The sequence below is a fragment of the Apteryx mantelli genome, chromosome 2 (genome assembly GCF_036417845.1).
Source record: "Apteryx mantelli isolate bAptMan1 chromosome 2, bAptMan1.hap1, whole genome shotgun sequence".
In the NCBI taxonomy this organism is placed as follows: Eukaryota; Metazoa; Chordata; class Aves; order Apterygiformes; family Apterygidae; genus Apteryx; species Apteryx mantelli.
Genome location: NC_089979.1, coordinates 146,303,811 through 146,325,859, shown reverse-complemented (window position 1 = coordinate 146,325,859; position 22,049 = coordinate 146,303,811). Strand labels below are relative to the sequence as shown.

Genomic DNA, 22,049 nt, shown 5'->3' with positions numbered 1-22,049 from the left:
TGCTACCAGACCTCTTGAAAAATGGAGAAGAATCAAGGCAGCTGTGAACAGTAGGTTTAGAAAAAAGTAATTAGTAATTATGGTGAATGTGTGTAGATTTCAACTAAAATTTTTGAATAATGTTGGCTGAACTGGATAATCCTGTATCCTTTATTATGGTCAAGGCTGTAGTAATGGCCCTTTAAAGGAACTTTTATTCCAGACCAGACCTTTCCAGCTGGGATTTGGGAATTTAGGGCTCTCTGAAATCAGCAGAAGACAGAAAGAGAAATCTAATCATGGACCTTCTTGGCACCAGATCAGCTGAGGGAAAGAAGGAAAGAGGCCCACAAAGGTTTTTAACAGGGTTTCCAGTTATTCAATTTTCTCATTCTCTTTTTTATGAAGTTTCCATCAGCACCTGTGCTCAGATAGGATTCTAATTGTTTTCCAGTTACTATTTATACTATGCCACTAAACTGACAGACTGCACAAAGTGGTGTTTAAAGCTGTCAGTAAATCATTCTGAGCCCCTAAAGCAAACATTTTCATGCCTGTATCCTGACAGACAGAGTTGTGGTGGGGAAAATGACTCAGACGTCTGTTGTTTCATTTTTGAGTTTCTTGCAAGTGAAGTTTGTGCCAATTACGTAGTTCTTCATTGGGTGGTGTTGCTTGTGACCACTGCCCCCCATGGAGTGAGATGAGATACAATACCTCGACCATTTCACCTGGGGTTGCTGGACAGACTCCAACCAAGAAGGGTGTGCTAAGCATGCCACCTGTCCTCCCTGCTGCAGGTCTGTCCTCAGAATCCCTGGGGATTGTATCTTGCACAGGGGAGGGAGATGTTCTATAAAAATACCAGGGACTGAAAGAATTTGTTGCTTGGGTTAATAAATGAGTATCTCTTGGTGAGACTGGAGATAGGCCTGAGTGACCCCAGTTGTCCTGACTTCTACCAGAACTTTGTTCATCTACCTGCTTCCTCCAGCTGGTTGAAAACTCATGCCTTCGGCATCATGGCAGGTTTCTGCCCTTTAGTCTTTCAGGTCTTCCACAGCCACAGGGAAGAAGGGGCAGGTAGAGATACCAGCTTACAAAGCCCAGTGTGCCTTTCAGTACCATCCGTTACTGCTCTTTCCTTAACTTTTATGTTTTTATCTCAGAAAATGGATTTTCTTCACCAGATAACATCTTTATCTGCAAGAAAAGCAAGGCTTTTCTTTGGAGCAAAATAAAGCTTGATCAGGGAAATAAGTAGAGGATTGTTTCACTTGCACAGTGCCCCTTGACTCCAGTTAAGTACATACCAAAGACACTTGTCTCATGATTAAGCTCTATGAACTCCACCTGGGATTTTAGTAACATCCATGAGTTTTTCCATGCACACAACCCTCAAGCTGTGTAGAGATGAAAGCTGAAAATTCCTTCAGGTCACTTGATGCCTGTTTCCTTAGTTATTGCACAGCATGGTTGTGAGCCCCACAGCTCGCTTATTCCCTGACAGCATTGAGGCAGAACCAACCTGCTGCTGCCACCCCACTGCCACTGGCCCCCCTTGCAGCCCTCTGCTTCTCTGAAGGGTAGCAGCTGGTAGAGGATCATCTCCTTGAGATGGCATAGGCAGAGTGGTCGTTTGCTCAAATCTGTGAAGAGAAGGTCCCTCATCCTCCTGAAAACATGAAATATGAGAAGAAAAGTGAAGAAGATTTTGTGATTCAGAAACTTCTCTCTTTTTCTCTCTGTCTTTACATATACACATTTTTAATCAGGGCTTGAAAATAAACCCTGACAAATGGAAACATGCAGTCAGAGGTTCTTGTATGCAAATGATTTTCTTCAGGCTCTGTTTGGAAGGGTTACAGATAGTTAGTTAAGCTGGCTTTTTTGCTATGGAATTCCAAATTCCTTGTCAAACTGTTATTTTTCAGCTAGTGACCTTTGCATCAGTGATATTGCATGTTTAGCAATAACAAGCAATGAATAAAGACAACTTCTCTCTATTTTTAGGAGAGGAAAAATTGCCAAACCAGATAACGTAGACATCTCATGCATTTTTTCATGGAAATGATTAATAGCTTCTCCTCTGAAGAACACACAATAAATTCAAAGCTTCTGCTTATAAATGACTCTGATTTGATGTGAATTCAAATATCATGGATTTCCATCTATGTCAAAAATAGATTTTTTCTAATGACGGGTATGGGATTTGGACCCCACAAGACAGTGAAAGAAAGAAGAATAAAACTACTGTTCTGTAGCAGAACAAATAAAAGCAGAGCATAACCCTAATGGATCTTCCAGTGAATATTCTGTCTGGACATATAATGACTTGGTCCTTATTTTAGAGTTTACATATCGCCACTGGATATAAGTATATTGTATTGTTTGCATATTCATTGTTGAGTCCTCTTTTTCTACTTGATAATTTCACAAAATCTTTAGCTCAAGAGTAAGCATAGTCTAGAGCAGAGAATAAAGGACCTGTCAGGGATCAAGTAACAGCTTCCAGACCAGAGCAGGATGAAGGCAGTCCCCACTGCCAGTACATGCTCATGTAGGCCCTGTGTGATGTTGTCCTGACTGAATGTCCTCAGCCTTTTTGCTGTGGCTCCAAGCCTGGCTGAAATGACAGTGCAGAAAGAAAGACTGCTCATGCAAAAGCAGTCTTTTTGTGGCTAGGGCCTATCATTGCCCCCCTAGCCCCATTGCCCTCTGTTTTCAAACAGGCTGGGTTCTGTCCCAAAGAAGCCATCATTTAACTCTTAAACAGATGTACAGAAGTCTCTCCTCTTTAATGTTGGAGTGGGGCTGCCAAAATAGTGGGGACGTAACTCCACAGAACTCTAGGTATTCAAATTAAGGGCTCATTCGCACTAGAGAGACTAACTATATCTCACAGAGTCATTCTTTTTAGCTTCAAATTCAAACAGGCTACGTATTATCAAGCTTCCTCAAGTTGGGTGTCCAAGCTCTCCCTTGTGCTCATGATGGGTTGGAGTGCTTTATTTTTAGTGAAAGATCAGGTTATGAAATCATGACAAATCCAGGGTCTAGATAAGTCCTGGATATCTGCCTGTTTTGTCGCTGCCATAACTTAGCCTTGTACTGAATCCTTTTGGGTTATATAGTCCCAGTATAAAACAGAACATGTCCTGAGTTGATCTGTTGCAGAATTCATAACGAACACCCAGCCAGCAAGGACAGATCTAATGGAAATCCTTCTATCTTGTCTTTTACTATCTGTTTGTAACACAATGCTTCTCCTTCCATTTTCTTTTTGAGAAACAGAATATTAAATCTTTTGGGGTTATTGTGCATGCTGCTATCTGGGAGCTGCCACGGAAAGTTTTGTCATGTGCGTTGCATAGCCTTTATGGTGATGGTTATGTCTCACCACAGTTGTTTATTTCAAGAGGAAAATATCTTTTGGTACTGTGTGCAAATTGTCTACAAAAGCCATTAATGAAAAGGACTCATAAATGTCCCAAAAAGGAGATAGAAACAACAGTCATTTTCTTCTGCCATTTAAAGTGTTCCTGACCCTGAAGCATATTTCTGTAAGGCTGGTGGAAGTAGAGAAATGTAAATGTACAAAAAGAGGATCAGACCCGTAAACTGTCTATACCCTCTCCTACTAGGGCATTATTCAGTGGAATTCGTTGTAGGACAGGCTGTTACCCATGCGGAGCATCAGAAGTTTAAACATACTTGTTTAAACTTGTTAAATCCTAACCATCTGAAAGGCAGACAGAGCACAGGAAAACATACTACCAGACCTGGCCCAAACCCACCAAGCTAATTACTGCTAAAGCATTATGCCTGATGACTTCAGTGCCTCTTAAGCAAACCAGTGCTAGGGCTATGGAAGCACCAAACAAGAGTTTGTTTAAAATCCTGAGTTCTGGTTTAATGAACTCATTTAGATCAATTTAGCTTGCTGATCTGTGCCACTGCAAGGTCTGTTTTAAGACTCAGTCTACTGAATTCCCCATTTATAAATCAAACCATATGATAAGAACAGTAGAGTGGAAGGGGTGCCAGCTGGACCTTTTGTTAGGAGTATCAAATAGGAACAAAGCCCTTTCCCTTTCTCAGAGTGTGCTCCAGCTAGAGAAGGCAGAAGAAAAGCTGATACTTTTTCCCCACTGCCTGGCTCCAGCAGGCCTGAGTGGCCCAGCCGAGCTATTTTGGATCCTTCCAGGGAGTCCTGTATGGGGACTACAGACAGAAAGAGAAAAAATGTGGGCCTGTGGGAGTCCAACTCAGGCCTGTGTCTAATAACAAAGATGTGCCCAAGGCCCAGTATAGTGCTCATATTGATGACCTCGTTTGTTCCGGATGTTGACTCGTGGGGAAGAATATGCCCTTAGATTGATACCATTTGTAAACCTTAACACATCCTGCTACAATGCTGAAAACATTAAAAACTATTAAATTAACCATCTTTAGATCTATACATTATATTTGTATACACACAGAGGTAATGCTTGAATTAGTGAACAAATGACTTAAAACATGAAGCTGGATTTATATTGTCAGGAAGGAGCCCCATCAGCTTTCAATGTGAACGGCATGAGAGTGCCTACAAAGTGGGACTGCATCTGTTTCTGCAATGGCCAAGTAATGGTTTGGAATAAAGTACATGGAGGTTAATGGCATGCTTGTTTCCTTCTAATCCAAGCTGGAGAGAAGTGAGATTGTGGCATGGATGACCCTGTGTTAAATAGATTGGCACTGACTGGGTATAACCAAGACATCTGTGAGCCAGTTTCTGACAATGTGGAATATTTTCTTTCTGATACTCTGTTAAATAATCACTTGGAAAGTATGAATTATCACATTTGTTTTATGTTGCTACATTTTGAATATCAATGATGTAATTTATGCTGGAAAAGAATGTGCAAGTGGATACTTATAGTTCTTCTGAAGCTGTTTTTTTTTCCCAGATTTAATCGTAGGTGCATTTGGAGCTGGAAAAGCAGTTGTTTACAGGTATGTGGTAAATATGGTGGAATTTGTATTTTACAGCTTCAGTGGAATATCTGCGAATAAAACTAATTTCACATTTCTATGTTACGCTGGTGCAATGCATAAAAGATGGTAATTATGGATGATAATTAAGCATATTTTAAACAACAAATGCTGTTGCTTTATTAGTTTGTTTTTTCACATGCTCAAAACTTTCCATTTTTAGTAAAACTTTCCATGCTTATTCTTAGCTCAGGAAACTTTTTTTGGATAGTGTGACTCTCAGCACATTTTAAATGAGACAAGAAGGGAAAAGGGCATCTTTTCTACCTTTAAAGCAAGCCCCCCATTCCTATATAATCAAAAAGATCTCACTACAGCACATAAGATAAAAATTCAAAAAGCACAATACTAAAAATTGATTTCTTTCCAGGAGGAATGGTACTAGTAAGAATTTTAGATTTTCAAGTGACTGATTTTTTGGAGGCCATGTACATTGAGGTGGGAACTATTAGAAACACAGACTGCTACTTCTAGCTTCAGTTTAGAAAAGCTGTATGAAATCCTGTTATGTAAATCTCCATAATTGTTGCTGACTACTACAGTTTTCACTAAATGCACAGTTTGATTAGCGATATAAATTATAACTAACAAATGCATAAACTAAAATCTGCTGCTGCTGCTCTATTAGTCCAGCCATGCAGATAATGCTTCACATGTAAATATTCAACTAAATATTCACCATTGCTGCAACAATGTAGTCATATTTTCTGATTGATGTCTTCTTATTGTCTGTATTCCCAACAGTACCTCTCTGAGAGAAGGCATGTTCTACTTCCCAACTGAATATTTGTCAAAGCATAAGAATTAGACCTGATTTTCCTACTGCCCTATGTAAGAAACATGCAAATACTTTGCAGTGCATCACTTTGCAGTGGCATAAATGACTGCACAGGATGTGAAACATTAGAGAACTAGCTCCCATGTATTTTAGATAGCAATAAAAGATGTGCTTTATTTAATCTCAGTAAATGAATAGCGAGAGGCCCTCAAGCTTTCCATTTCCTAGCCAGAGTGTATCAAATGTGCAACTTGTCATACTGGAGAAACAGAGTTTTATTAACTGAAATTTGCTAGAACAAATGTTTTCCTTGTTGTACAAAAATGAAGAAAGAAATTTTATTTTTGAGTCTTGTTGAAGTGATATATAAAAATAATCACAAGATCAACTGTTGATTAAAATATGGGGAAAATAACTTTGTGATAGGCTATTTTTGCCAGAATTATGTAAGTTACTGTAAAATAGTGTCACTGTCCTAGAAAACAGAATTTAGACCCATTCTTGTTTTGCTTTCTCTTTTAAACTGCTCTCAATTATAGCTCATTACTTAATAACACACTGTTGTTCATAGGGATGTTTCACATCACTACAACCATATATTCACATTCCCAGTGGCATTTTATGTGATGATTGTTCCTGGTTTAGAAAGTCAGTTGGCTCAGGAGCTGTCAGATAGTGTTTACCCTATTACTGGTTCAAGATATTCCAGACCAAATTCTATTTTAACCAAATTATGTTCATTTTCTGAAGAATCTTAAACAGAGGTAGCAAATCTGAAAATGTCATTGTTCGTGGAGAAAACAAGAATCTGACAGTTTGTGAAATAATTGCTGAAGAACTGCTGTAATTCCCAACAGGCAGGCTCTGGCCCTTTGTGAAAATCCAGTGTAATGGGATGTGTCTGATGTGCCTGAGCCCAGAACATACTTACTATAAGTGCAGGATACTGTTTCACTGATGCTGTCTGCTGTTACTCTGTGATTTCTGTGAAGAACTTTCAAAATATCATAGTAGGAGGGATCATAATTTCTGACAAAAAATATCCTTTTGGGTAGGAGCAGCACTTAAAAGTGTTTTCTCCCAAGTAATCCTACATTTCCAGCTTCTCTGCAGCCATCTCATTTATCTGTTTTCTCTGCTGCAACTTACCTACTAATGTGACCCTGTTGTATCTAGTGAACCTTATTTCTGTCCCTCAGAGCCAGGCCTGTTGTGACAGTGAATGCTCTACTCATTCTGAACCCCATGATTGTGAATCCAGACAATAAAACTTGTCAGCTCCCTGGCTCTCAGCTCTTGGTGGCCTGGTAAGTTCATGATTAGACAAAAAACATTGTCATCTTTCTCTTCTTTCTCAAATAACTTTCTAGTCATAACTTGTATTGCAGCTTTTTGTTGAACCTGCAAGTGTTCAAATATGCTATGAGTCCAACAAAAAAAATTATATAGAACAAAATTCTTTTTGATACCTTTCACTGCCTCACAACTTCTCAAAATGAAGTAGCTGAAAGTTCAGTCTTGTGGTATGCTGAATATCAGTATCTCCTTCTGCATATGAGGATACTCAGCATCTCATAGGATCAAGCTGCAAATTCACATGAAGAGTTCAGATGCCTAAAACATAAAACAGCTAAGACAGACAAAACACAGAAACATAGATCTGCCAAAACACACATCTTTTTGAGAAAATGTCACTGAAAGTGATACTAAGAGCAGGTGGTTCCACCATTTCCTGTTCAGGAAAGAGATCTCAGTCCTTTATGGAAGAGGTAAGATGTATCACCTTGTCCTGCTGCCCATCCAGAGAGCAGTTCACAGGATGTTGTACCTGGCTCTCATTGGTCAGAGGAAAGCTGTTTTAAAGTGTCATATAAGACAATGTTGGATACATCCTTAAAAGAGAAACTCTCCACCACAGTAACATTTAACTTTGAAAAGGAAAAGGACATGCAAAAATTTGAAGCTAATTAAAACAATTTAAAATCAGCTAAAAAGGATAAAATATATTTAGGACAGTTGGAGGCTATTTAAAAACATGTGATACCACATAAAGTCACCTTTACCACATTAAAACAAAAGTCACTTAGAAAGGACCCCAACAAAAACTGATAAAAGAGGTTATTAGAAATACATAAGATACTATTTAACAAATGGAAGTCACTACAAATGAGGAAGCTAAAAACACAGTAGAGCTTAAATGCTTGCAGGTTGAATGTAAAATATCAGTAAGTCTGAGAAGAACAGATTTCTAAGACATAAAAACTGTTCATATCATTTTATTTAAACATATCAGAGGCAGAAAGTCTGCCAGAATGTGGGCTGGATGAAAAGATTATTGAGGTGTAAAGGAGAACTCCAGGTAGATACAGCGACTGCACACTTATTGCACTGCTTTTAAATCAGAGGTGGTCAGAGGGATTCTCCACACTGGAGGCATTCTTTATGGGAGATTATGAGCTTGAGAAATCACCTCAAAATGAAGAGTCAGAATAAGAGGTTTTAGAACAAATTGATAAATATGAACAATAAAAAATCATAATGACCAAAAGAAATTCATTTAAGAGTCATAAAGGAACTCAACTCTGATATCATTAAACCACTAAATACATAGGCTATTAAATGCAATTGATGCAATTTGTGACTCAGGAAGTTCCTACACCTGCTGATTGCCAAAATCCGGGAGAGGGTTTCCAGGAGACTTTCAGTCTTGCCCTATTATTTTAATCTTTACCTGACTGCTCATATTTATCATTACATTCCTTGTTTCTACATCCTGTATAGATAATTGTCCATCTACAGAGCAATAGAGAATGCTTTTGGTAGACATGTGCAGTCCCAGAACATTTCTATATAATTAAAATGGTTTTAGTGAATATTTTTTTAAAATTCGTCCTGAATTAATCCATGTATATTCACTGTTCCATGAGCTAGTCTAGGCAATGAAATAAAACAACCTTGTACCAGAAGGTGGAGACAGGAAAATGGAGCTGGTTGAAAATTTTCCAATGATTTGTTTCTGTGGGAAAACACCAATTTTCTAAAAAGCAAAACCTTTAACAGAAACTTATCATCTTCTGCAAAAAATAATTTTATAAAGAAGAACTATAAAAAGGTCTTTAAAAGCTTTGACCTTTCTTGAATAGAACATCCTGATTTTTTGATTCAAGCAACTTCTGTTTTAATATTTTATGTAATACCAATTTTAAAATATCCAGATTGGGCTGAAGCAGTTTCATTAATCCAAGTGGTGTTTTTTTCAGAACTTCAGTTTTTTAGAATTTTTAAGAATACTTTATTCTGTAATGGAATTCAAAATCATAATGCTTATCGTCAGTTTAGGGGAAGAAAAATGGTGGTTTTCTACGTTGGAGAAATACATAAACACACCTCTGTTAAAAAGCATTCCTGCTTTAAAATATTGTTTAAAAGGTGGAGAAAAAGTGAAGCATACTCTTTAACATGTATTTTTTTCATCACTTTTCATTTTTGTCTTAGAATAAGCTAGAAAATGTTTGGTTCTTATCTACAAGAGTTTTAGTAGGAGCCTAATTTATTTTCTGTCTGCTTTATTCTAAAATATTCTTCCCTAAAGATTTAGATCATAGTATGAAATATTTATCTTAGACTTCCAAAATGACTGAAGAGCAGCTGCTATTTTCCGTGCTGTAATTTTTCTCTTTAGTTGATGTAAGCTTGTATTGTACATATGAAAACAATTAGTAGGGAAACTCCAACAGGCAAAGAATTCCTCAGTCCCCTGGGATAGATTTCTGTATCTCTTAGCCAGCTGTGCAACTTGTGTAAAATGCCTACTGACTGACATTGCAAAATCAGAATGAAAGGAAAGCTCCTACCAGAAAAGTTTCAGAAAATGTAAAGTATGAATAATGTTGATTGTTGTACATTTTCAAGTATTAGGAAAATATTATTTTAGCCATAATATAAATCGGAAAACTGAAGCACAGAGGAAACATGCATACGAAGTCATTTTTATACTGAGTCTTAAAAGAAATGTCCTGAACTCCTAGAAGTATTTATGTTTCTTTCTCTGTTATGTTAAAATGTGGCTATTCCTTGAGTTCCCCAAACTAGCAAATTTAGAACAAATTCTGTAACTTTGAAACAGCCCAAGAAATTATGGAAAAACATTTTTAATGGATTGCGTGAAAGATGAAGGTTGATTTATTTCTTGTGCATTGATAGTTCCTACAAGTAAGCTTGAAATTCAGCCATTACATTTTTTAATGTGCCTATAAATCAGATTTTAAATCTCATAAATCTTCTAGACTCATGTATTTTTTCTGTGATCTGTCTTTTCCTCAGCTTTTCTTTTTTGTAAAGCTAAAACATCCCTCAAAATCTCCACAGCGTCTCCTTATCAAAGTGATGAGCATTTTTAGTTTGGCTGCGTTTCTGGTCAAACTTTGTGATCTTGTTAGAACTGTTTCTGCACTGAATATCCTTAAAATCACAACTGTGTGGCCAAATTCTGCCTAACCCATAGTTTTGCCTCTCAGATAGCCAGAGGCCAAGAGACTAATAAACTGCAAAGTTTTGCTCTTTTGCATTGCCATTCCCTTCTTGCCTGGAGTGGAAGGATTAAACCTTGGTTCTTACAGTAACAGTTAAGTATATGACTTCAGTTATCAAATGTGTGATGAATTATTGTATTTATTACAGCAGATTTAACTAGTGTTTCCAACCAGTGCAACTCTTAGCAAATTAAACATACACTAAAATTGTGCTGTTTAACAAGTAGTACCTTTCTGGTTACAACAGATCAGTGTATTTCAAGCTGGATTTTAACATGAACCATGTTTTAAATATGAGTGCAAAAATTATGTGAGCTCTCAAAAGAGAGATCACTGAGTTTAATACATCATGGCAGTTCATGAGTTTACATTTGAGGAAATACAGTCTTGTGTTATAACATGTCAGAATGGCCTTTGAAGCCTGATATCTAAATTGCATTTTTGCAACTACATAAGCTTTTCCTATTCCTGCTGTTCATGTCCTTGTGTATTAGCAAATGATCAGTTCTTCATCTGTTAACTCATAATTCTAAAGAAGTGGAAATATGGCTGAATTTGCAATTTCTCCATGGAACGTGTATCAACACTCCTAATACATTTGGCGGCTACGGTTAAGTATAGTTTAATAGCGTACAGCAAATTGTTTGCCCAAGAGGAAGATGTTGAATAAGGTCATGAGTTATATGAATCCCAGATGTGGCACATTTTCATTACATTTGTCAGAGGAAGCAAATACTCAATTATAATATGGTTACAGCTTATTTTAGAGGTGATGGTACTGGTTTTGAATCCACTGCATGGGTAAGTTAGCATACTGGGTAACAGCAGTGAGGAGATTTAAGATGGCTGTTTCAGAAATGTTTTTATTTAACCCAAGCTGTTGTTATAAATTATAAGATGTACAGATTTCTCATCTCCCAGTGCAGACCTACTATCCATGTTTAGCTGAGTCTTCCATATACAAAACAAAACATTTTCTAAATTTCTGCTCTGTAAGAATGACTGGTAACCAGGGACTCCTATGAGTTGTAGGATGTCCCAAATCTTTATTCACCTGAACAATTTTGTTACTATGTATGGGACATCTTTGGAAATAATGGTGTGGAGAACGAAGCCCTTTTCGTATGTGACAACAGATATCAAACCTAAGAGCATGTTTCCAGTCATGGATTTCTTGTGTTGTCAGTTAGCAAGGAAATATGCCTGCTAATAGCATCAATATCATTATAACAGTTTCCCTGGCCATCTAAAGTAGTTTTTGAAAGCTTTTAAAAAATATGATTCAGTTAAATATTTATATAACTTGCATGAGCTCTTCACAAAGTGAAACTTTTCTATAAGCATTTACAATTTTTATATTTTATAAATAACTCTTCTAGTAAGCCTTGTTAGAAAGTATCAGTCAATAAAACTATAGAAGGTTTCTTCTCACAGTTACTGAGTATAACCAACAATCTATTGCCTGGCTTATAGAAATCTGGAAATAAAAGTTTATTATGAGAAATAACTAATTATGGTTGAGGTAGAGTTTCTATCGTACTGCTGTCGTTGTGATGTGAATATTGCTAGGCCAAAGAAAGCTTGCTAAAGACTATGAACAGACAAATGAAATGTAAACTTATTAGTTCATAATGTGTTGCATTAATACATTAAATAATGAGCATGAGTAACTAGTTTCTCTGTCCTTTGATTTAGTTCATGTAACTGCCAACTTCTGCAAAAATTAGCAAATTAAATACAATACATTTTCATCAGTCTCATGCAACAAAAATTTAATTGATATGTTTACAATGATGTCTACCCTCTTGAAATCATGAAAGTCTTATGTTAATGTCAAGGGAAATCATCCTCTGTGTTTTGATTTGCTAGAAAACAGCCTAGGTGGTGGCTACATGCTCAGAGATTTTTCTTTTTTGGCCATGATGAACCAGAAAGGACTTATGCAGACAGCCTCATACAAAGCTGGTTTGCTAAAGCTCAACTTCAGGAATCCAACTTTGCCAAGAGTGTTTGATGGGTGGTCTGTGCAGGCTGCCTCTTGAATCAGTGTGAAAAGACAGTCTTCTCTAGATCTTCCCTGGCAAGATATTCAGAGCTTTTCTTTCTTCTTTGATTATTGGTGGAGCCTAGGAGACTTGCTAGCTTAGTTAGGAGGTATGTTAGGTGCCTAGATACTCATCACTGTGAACATCTTTTTAAAAAAAGGAAAGGAAAACTTAAATGTCATGATCTGGGGGAGTTGCTGCTTCCCAGCTCAGCTGTCCTTTTGTTAATAATTGCTTTTCTTTTTTTATATAGTTTTACTGTAAGAGTCTGTGCGGCTTTTGAAGGTCAAAGTATTTCAGATGAGATAGGTAAGAATTTTTTAATATTTATATAAATTTATTCAGGCTCACTTAATTTCAGCTGTATTTTTTTCTTACACATTCAAAGATGATAGAAGTGAGATCTTTCTAAGGTAAGAAAATACTGTTTAAAATATATATAAGCATGGTTTAAAAATATATATAAGCATGAAGCTTGTATTGTTCACTTGAAGGATTTTTTATTCAGTTTAAGCCATTTTCCAAACACAAACAAGAATGTAGCTGTTGGGGGGATGTTCTTTTTTGAAGAAAAAAAGTGTAAGAACCAGAAGTCCTGTACAGCACAGATATGCTCTGTAAATAGAGTTACAAAACTTAACTGAAATTACACATATTCCATACTCTGAATCAAAAACTAGTGTGCTGCTAAATAGACAGGCACTTGTAGGTGTGGTTTAGTTTTACTTGGAAGACTTTGTTAGAATAATTAACTGTAATACATAATGATTTGTTTACTAGGTTTTCTTTCCACTGCTAAATAAATAAATATTCAATTTCTTTATATCCTCTAGTGCTGAAAGGTGAATTGCAATTAGATTCATTGAAACAGAAAGGAGCTGTTAAGAGGACCCTCTTCTTTGATTACCATCAGTCACATCATTACTTCTCCATTGTGATGGAAAGACAGAAACAGCTCCATTGTCAGGACTTTCTTGTATATCTCAGAGTAAGTTGTTTAAAATACTTTGGACTGTCATCTCATCATTTGAGTAGTACCAGGGATTTGAAAAGAATAATAGAAAAGGCATGTTTCTTATGGCAGTCATCTGAAAAGCAAGAACAACTTACAGGGGAACCCAAAACTACAGAAATGCGGTTAACTCGCATTTATATACTTAACATAAGGCCTGATCTGGGTGTCCAGTATATTCTTCTGCCAGGGTAAGATTTCCCATGTAAATCTTTGGCTCTTGTTTTGTCAATGTAAGTATAAAAGAAAGGCTTCCTTTGCAGAAGAGTGTACATGCCATTTCAGTTCCAACAGATATTTTAAAGGACTGTCACCAGCAATATTGGCCTAAAATTCAGATTTCTTTTAATGTATAAAATTAGAACGGTGAAACTTAACTTGTGAAGAAGAAATGGTCATTGGCTATTCACCTGTAGCTGGAATTATCTCATACAATTGAAACAGATTTTAAGGCTGGTCCTAGAAAAGCAGTGAAAGGTGAAGTAGAGGAGTCTCAAGCAGTTTATAAGGGAGTATCTAGGCAATAAAGATGGTGGAGTTTTGCCATCACTGATGCATATAAATCCTTGGTTATGGAACAAACCAACAATATTACCTCCACAAATCCACACAGGCCCTCCCTCCATTCCAAATGTAAGGAGGGCAGTAGCTGATAGGAATTGGTTCTGTGTGTCTTTTTTAAACAGCCACATTTTAGGCTAATGCTTTGAAAAAATCCTGAGTCTACTCAGCTCAGCCAGCTACTTCTGGATGTTGGTGTGGGGAGGCAATGCATTATGGGCATTCCAGTTACTGGTGAGGCACTCTGCTTTCCTAACAACACTGCACATAGCCAGAAATTGTCCAGTGCCTGTCAAAGAACCATACCTTTACCTTCAGTAAAGACTAAATTCTGAATCTGATGCCATTCCATACTCAACTAGAATAATTATATTAATGTATTGTTTTTTATTATGTGATTGTCACTTACAGGATGAAACAGAATTCAGAGATAAGTTATCTCCCATCAACATAAACTTGAATTATAGCTTGGATGAATCCAATTTTGAAGATAACTGGGTTGTAAAGCCAATACTGAACTATTACCAGAAAAGCACAGTTGCAGAACAGGTATGAGTTTGGCATGCAGCATTTTCTGTATATAAATACAAAAGCATTTAGGAATACTATTTGTGGCATCTTTCTTAAAACAACATATCATTCCCAGAAATTACACAAGAATTTAATTAATCCAAGATGTAAATTGAATATAAATATAGAACCAGGCAGGTCTTTAAAGCATTTCCAAAACTTTCTTGTGTTCACAGTTTTGATTGCATTCTAGAATGTGGTAGCCAAGTTACTGTGGGAAAGGGCCTGAGAGATTATGGTGTTCTGCTAAGGACGTAGTTTACAATCTCAAATAGTCTCCAACATTACTCATGTTGGGAGGAGCTTATAGAAGTAACTACTTCACCAGAGCAGTGCTAGTGATATTTAAGCCAATGAAGTGATTTGGACTTTGAAACATGTACTGACTGTATTATAATTTTCTTTACAACAATACAGGCTTACATTCTGGTAGACTGTGGAGAGGACAACTTGTGCATTCCTGACTTGCAGCTTTCTGCTATGCCGTAAGTTTCATCAAATAAATGATACTATATATAACAAAATTCAGACACTTATAACTGCTTTAACAGAGTGAAACATGCAGAGCTCAGTTCAATTGTTGGCAATATCTACACATTCTTACCTGATTTCCAGATTTTAATTAGTGCATCCATTTCATTTAGAAAACCAGGAAATGTGGAACTATACGCTTACGAAATGTATCTGTGTCAGACACTTTCACAGTGTTGAACAATAATTATAGAAAACATAGTTTACAAATGTTTGTAAGAAATGTTTCTAGTTCTCCACATGTGAAGAGGTAATATAAATTGTTGTTGCAAGGAGCTTTCTACTTTATTTATTTCAGTGTGCCAGTGAGTTTGAACCTGGGACACAATTCTCTTGAATTCATTTTAGAGTGAAATAAAAGAATCTCAAAACAAAAGAATTTCAGAACGTGGCAACAATTCCTCTTGTGGAGAGAGAAATATGCCAAGCTGGCCAAGTGGGGAACCTCTGGCAGTTATCTGACTCTATGATAGCTGTGAAAGGAGAGGGGACAGTGCCACTGCAGGTCACAAGAGATCTTGTGTCATTGCTCATGGTACAACAGGCATGAGGGGAAAGCTGAAATCCCACCGACTTCATGCCCTCCAGAAAGCAATGCTGACGGGCCCCTGTGGCAATTAATTTCCTCCACTAGATAATTCTCTCTAGGTAGGAAGTAGTCAGGCTCTGAAATTTTGTACAACTAACTTTGAAGTTCTGTGGTAGTCTATTTCCCTTGTCCATTTTGTGTATTTTCTCTGACCTCTTTCCTTCCCAGGTGTATGCACACTTCTCCATGGAGTCATTTTTTGTGAAAATTTTTACTCTATGATGTTCACAAAATATTTTCCAGAACAGATGCTATGCGAGTAAATTGGCTTTCTGCTTTATTCATGCTTATAACTTAATTGTGCATTTTTTAACTCCTAATAAGTAGTATGTTCTATATAGAGATAAAGATCAGCTCATAATTGGAGAAGAAAACTGTATCATGCTCATACTAAATCTAAGGAATGATGGGGAAGGAGCCTATGAAGCTGAGCTACATATAAAGATTCCACCTGAAGCAGATTACACTGGGGTTGAACGCAACAACAAGGTAAATGAAAATCAAAATGTTAGTGATAATAAATCAGAAGAAGTGAGAGCAGGGTTAACCTGCATAGGATATGCCAGCTGAAAGCAGCTAGTAGATAGCTGGCTCTTAGGAGCGGAGATCCCATCAACTCTCAGCTATCCTCATTCACATACCACAGGCTGAAGATTAGCCATGTCACCAGAGATGGGAAAGTCAGGCTCATACTATTCCGAGCAAGCACAGATTCAACTATTCATTATTAACTTAAGTACAATGCCACACAAGTACTGCATTTAGGACTAGAACTATTCACATAATTCAGGTTTTGAACCAGTAAACCCCTCCAGTACCAGGGAACGGCAGAACAGAACCACTTGAGTGCTTCCAACCTTGGATCTCCTGGTTCCTGCTCTTAGCCACAGCTGAAAAGCCCTGATGAATCCCACACACTCAGACATCTTTGTCTTGTAATCCCAGCACACCAGTGTTTTTCTGTTATTAAGAGTGTTCTGGTCTCTGATATCCTGGAAAATTGAACATTATTTGCAGTATAAAACTTAACAAAGTTGATTTCCTTTCTAATCAAATATTTTATCTTATGGCCAGGCCAAAAAAGCAGTTATAATGTAAAATGTGCCAATATTCGCAGAAAGACTAATGTAGACTTAAGCCCAGCTGAGCTGTACTGAACTTGCAGTGTTTCTTTTTTGAGTTTGTTTTTCTAAGAGCAAAGATGAAACACTATCCTGCAAACAAGCAGAGTGTTCAAGTATTCTCTGTCGGACAGCAAGTCTGAATCACCTCATCTGCACATAAATCTCCCAATCTGTTGCAACATGAACTTTCTTTTCTCTGTCAGTGCCTGGAATTTTCGGAAGGGCCTCAAGGGTGAGAGTGGGAGAAAGCAAGTTAATTTCCTTTCTAAAGGCAAATGTTTTTAATGAAGTTGCAAGTAGCTTACAAAGTATTTTCTTATTCTCCTTCTGTAATTGTATTTATTAATGGACTTTTAACCCAATCTGAAAAAAAAGCATGACAAGAATTAATGAAGTTATTGAAGATGATGATATAGAAATGATCTGGAACCTCACTTCTCAGTAGCACATCTGTTTACACAAAACAAATAAGTAAAATCACCCGTCCCTTCCTATCCTCTGTATTTCTTTGGTTCTTTTAGCATAGTCTCTGATTTTTCAGACTGTGATCTATAAGACATAAAAGAACTTAAATTCTCTTTAACATATACAACTGGTTACAGTTTTTTCCTTTGTGCTCTTTAGAAATCTTTGGCTTTTCTTTTGGCTGTTTCCAAGGATGTCAGGGGAGGCACTTGATCCAAAGCCCATAGCTTGTTTTCACATTTATCTATCAGTTGGACTAGACAGAAATCACTCGGGGCTTTTCAGTAGTTTAGGCAAAATTGAATTTGTAGTGGCAGCAGGGTAGACTCAGGGAGAAAGAAAGGAAGGAAGAGCTGGGAAAGTCTCTGGTGTTTTGGGTGAATGAGGATAAGCTAGAATGGGTTAGGGAGGAATGTTAGTTTTCTTTTTCTTTTCCAAAGAAAAAAAGGTTCAGGAAACATAATGCAACTTTTTCATTTTTTTCAGTTTTTGTGAAAGGTAAAATATGTTTTTGATGAGTCCAGTTCTGAATCCTTCTGGATTTATAGTTCATTTTAATCTAAATTTGTATCATTTTCCACACATTTAGTTGGTTCTCTACAGTAGTCTTTACTTCATATTTTCTTAATTTCCCTGCTTATTTCATCCAAAGAGTTGTCATAATGTTCTTTTCAAGAAATATCAGAACATTAGTCTTACTATCTATATCATTCTTATAGTCTTTCTTTCTGCATTGAAGATACAGTTTTCACAAGGTTTTCACATGGTATTGAAAACAAGTTGATTCTTTCCATAGATTTTTAAATTGTAAAAGTATATTTTTGAAAGCAGTGATCTTCACAATGTTATGGTTGCATTAAATAAACTTAAAAATTCACTTCCAAATGTTCATTTAAAAGAGAAATGATATTGTACTTTTCTTTAAAAAGACAAAACCAAAACTGCTGTCATCTAACTTGCTGGTAGAAGTTGGCTCTTGTCTGTATTCAGTCACTTTTCTGTGCTTCCTTATGTCACCTAAAACTGCTGTGAACATGACAAAGAAGAATATATGATCTTTATAATGGAAAAAGAAAAGTTAAAATGGAAAAATACATGTATTTTTATAACTCAAACATTCTTTTATATCCTTCTTATTCAGTTTTCTCATTTAATTTGTCCTGTATGCAAATATACAAGTTAAGTAATTTGGCCACTCAAAACAAGAGTTAGCAGACATTTTCAATTGTTTTCTCAGAGCAAGCAGAATCTTATGTGTTTGAGATTCATACATTACAAGAACGACCAAATTTTTTATACTGACAGTATAACTGAGTATAAATTAAAGAGGAATTAAATTAATTCAAACTATGAAGTTTGAAAAAAGGTTATAAAAAGTTAACTATAACTATATACTATAACTATAAAGTTATAAAAAAATTACGGCAATCTGAACCAGAAGTTCAGAAGAACTTATCACACTGGTATGCAAGAAACACTGAAGTGTACGAGAAAAAGGTCTCTTGATCTGTAAGCCCTTTGAGGCATGGACCATAGATGAAAATTAATGTTTTGTTGTCAGTTGCAGTTGTGTCAAGATTTGACTTCTTATTTTTGTGTTTACACAGTACCGTGCCAATGGGGTATGTCTGAATGCTCCTGAAATGTACTTTATTTAATACACAGTAATTTCAGTGGACAGATGGATTGTGATAGGTGCAGTTGTCATCATGGTCTTAAAACTGCATAACCAAGGATTTCATTGACTTTCACTATATCAGTGTTTACAGTCCTCTCTGTAGTTATAATTGAGGTTTTCTCCATATTGCAGACTTCCTTGTATTAAGACAGAGGTAACATTCACCTCAGAGCCAGAAGTACTAAAAGAGGTAGACTGAAGGCAGAACAAATGAAATGTAATGAGCCAAAGAAATCACTTGTTATACTTCTGATGCAACCAAAAAAGCTTTAGAAACAAATCATTCCATTATGCTGCCATGATTTCAAAGTAATTATACAGGATATTATGCAACTATTATGAGGCTACTCTGGATTTAGTCTAGCTAACAGAGAAACAAATTTATCCCTTAAATGCTTCCTGTCCAGCATAAATTTTTGTGTTCATATATGTGTCCATATGCAGGAGGTGTGGAGTGACTAGAATTAGCTGCAATAAAAGAAGAATAATCACAATTCATTACCTCACATTTCCATGGCCAGCAATAGATGCAGACACAGTGTATACCCATTATAGGTACCCTCTTGTACTACAGGAGCATGATGGTATGTTTGAACCCCAAACCACTGACTGAACACTATACACTAATCCTTAGCCCAGTGAAAGAGCTTCCCATACTGAACGTCTCAATTCTGCCTTAGTAGCAATAGCTGGAACTCAAACTCACATGGAATAATTAGTGAAAGTAAATCGGGCAAATGCTTAAGCCTTAATAGGTATTTGTTCCATACCAAAAACATTATGTATTTTGGCATGACTATCTCTGCTCAGAGTGGGAACTGCAGAACTGTTGCAGGTTACAACGACACTTACTTTGCAACGGATAATCTCTGAGCCCTAGCTCCAGACTCTTCTGAACTATAGTATGATACTCTTAAAATAGAAAAAAGACCTGCAACCTTCTCATCTTACCTGAAAATTCATGTTATAAGTACAAGGTTGCTGGCTAGATGAGACATGATTTGAGCCTCTTAAGGACAAATGCTAGTTCTTCTTTCATCAGTTAGATGAGAAACTAGGTTCTGGCACCTCATAATCAAGACACCTAATCTATCCACTTTTACTCAGAAAAATAAGATTGGAAGGTGTTGATCAAGGAAAGGAGGTATTTTACTCTGTAGCCTATGGTGCTTAACTATTCTAGCATCAATTAGTAATTCATCACTAAGACAACCAGAAAGAGTTTTAAGTTTGTAGGCTGCCTGGATTACTTACAGCATCCAATCATTTTCCAGTTAAAATACACCTTGGGAACATGTGTTAATTGTTGGGGGTTTGCTGCTGCTCAAGACTGCCAAGAAGGCCGTGTGTTGCTATAAAAATATAAATTGCTACCAGTGGCAGGTAGAAGGATTTTGTGGCAAAACCCTCCATCTGGCTGAGTTACATGTGAAATCAATGATATTGACAATACTGGGTGTGTAAGTCTCTTTCCTCTTGCTTGCTTCCTGCCTGCCTTTAATTTTCCTGTTTTGTATTTAAATACCTCAAAAAGGTCATCAGTGAAAAAAAAGGCAATAAATCTCAGTCCTGAAGGAGTTCTATCACAGCTGACCCTTTGTCACATCTTTACACTGCACAAATCAGCTTTTGTGATGCTGGTCGTATAAATTCTGTGTCATTAACCATTTTCAGTCTAAGACCATAGCCTCTGAATTGTCTAAAACCTTGTTGCAAAACTCATCTATTTGTTCAGCCTTTGAGGGACAAAGAAATGTGTGATAAAGGCTGCTTACTTTGCTCTGGTGAGGGATACAGCATTTATAAAGAAATTGTGAAGTACCAAATATAAATGAATGTCTATTTTGTAACTTTTAGACAGCAATTTCAAAAAAAAACCCACCTCAACAACAAAACTATAAACTCATAAACCAATCTAAAATGAACAGTTTTCCAGAAAAGTTAGATTTTAACTGTTTTAATAACCTGTCTCCTCGCGTGAATTGCTTCCCACCCCAATCAACCAGCTGGAAAGAGTGTAAAAATCTCCACTCCCTGCCAGAGAGGAGCTTGAATGGCTATTAATTCCCTGGATATGCTGTGTGACAAACTGTTTCCTCCTAGCAAATTGTTAAAGCATCACTATAAAATGAGGGGTGTACTGAGAGCGTGCTTCACATGGGCTTCTTTTAGGACATGCTCTATCTTTTCTTTTAGTCTCAGGAAAAGATAAGATCAGCATGTCTACAGTGGCTTTTACAGGTGAGGAATGAATTGGTAGTCAGTGGTCTGGAAGTTTCCCAGGTCTTTCATACAAAGACTATGACCTCGCACGTATTGCTAAATCTGTGAAAACCACAAACAAAAGATGGTGGGAGAGCCTTACAGCAGCAACTCTAGATGCATGCTGCTTTTGCAAAGCTAGCTTACTTCCACACATATATGCAAGTATTTTCTCCTATTGAATATGCCAGAGAGAAAAACAACAGAACGTCCTGTTGGTTTGTCTTGCTCTGTGTCTCCTAACTCCCACTATGTTAGAGCTCTTCCTCCCTCTATACAGTCTGTTTTGTATATGGATGACAACTAGCGATAGGGACTAAAAGTTTGAAAGGAAAAAGAACCCACAGAACACATTTTACATTAAGAGATTTAGAGGGATATTATGTGAGTATATCTCTAAAGTTATCCACCAAAACTGCGTGGGAAACATTGAGCAAGGCCGCATGATTTAGTTCAAGTTTGGGCCTGGTACCTAGATCTCTTTCTCAGCTCTACCAGAAACTTCTGTTTGACTGAGAACAAGCCACTAAATCACTCTGCTGTGCTGTGCCTCAGTTTCTCAGAGACAGTATACTGGAAAAAGCTATGTAACACATTAAGAACAAACTGGACTCTGAAAGATTAGCAGCTAGAAAAACAGTTAAATTTTACTTATTGTTGTAAACAATGAAAACCTTAACTTCTAAAGTCCATCTCAGTTGTTACTAAATTATAAACACAAGTAACAGTTTTTATGGTTACAGTAGTGTCTACTGTTCTAAGTACTTTACCATAGGTTGGAAAATAAAATTCTAGGCTTGTTCTGTAACAAGCTTCTACTAATGCCAGAAATTCATTGCAGAGACTTCTAGTGACAGATAATACAGTTATTGCAATTACTGTGAAG

General features: G+C 36.7%; 1 protein-coding gene across 1 annotated transcript in view; it reads left to right on the top strand.

Annotated features, from left to right (window-relative positions):
• Nucleotides 1–22,049, top strand: part of ITGA8 (integrin subunit alpha 8) — a 112,933-nt gene that overhangs the window by 41,762 nt on the left and 49,122 nt on the right. Inside the window, exons 14-20 of the mRNA XM_067291754.1 lie at nt 4,932–4,977; nt 6,994–7,101; nt 12,625–12,680; nt 13,205–13,359; nt 14,356–14,493; nt 14,932–14,999; nt 15,976–16,123. Coding sequence (XP_067147855.1) covers nt 4,932–4,977; nt 6,994–7,101; nt 12,625–12,680; nt 13,205–13,359; nt 14,356–14,493; nt 14,932–14,999; nt 15,976–16,123 — 719 coding nt within the window. The remainder of the gene's footprint in view (nt 1–4,931; nt 4,978–6,993; nt 7,102–12,624; nt 12,681–13,204; nt 13,360–14,355; nt 14,494–14,931; nt 15,000–15,975; nt 16,124–22,049) is intronic.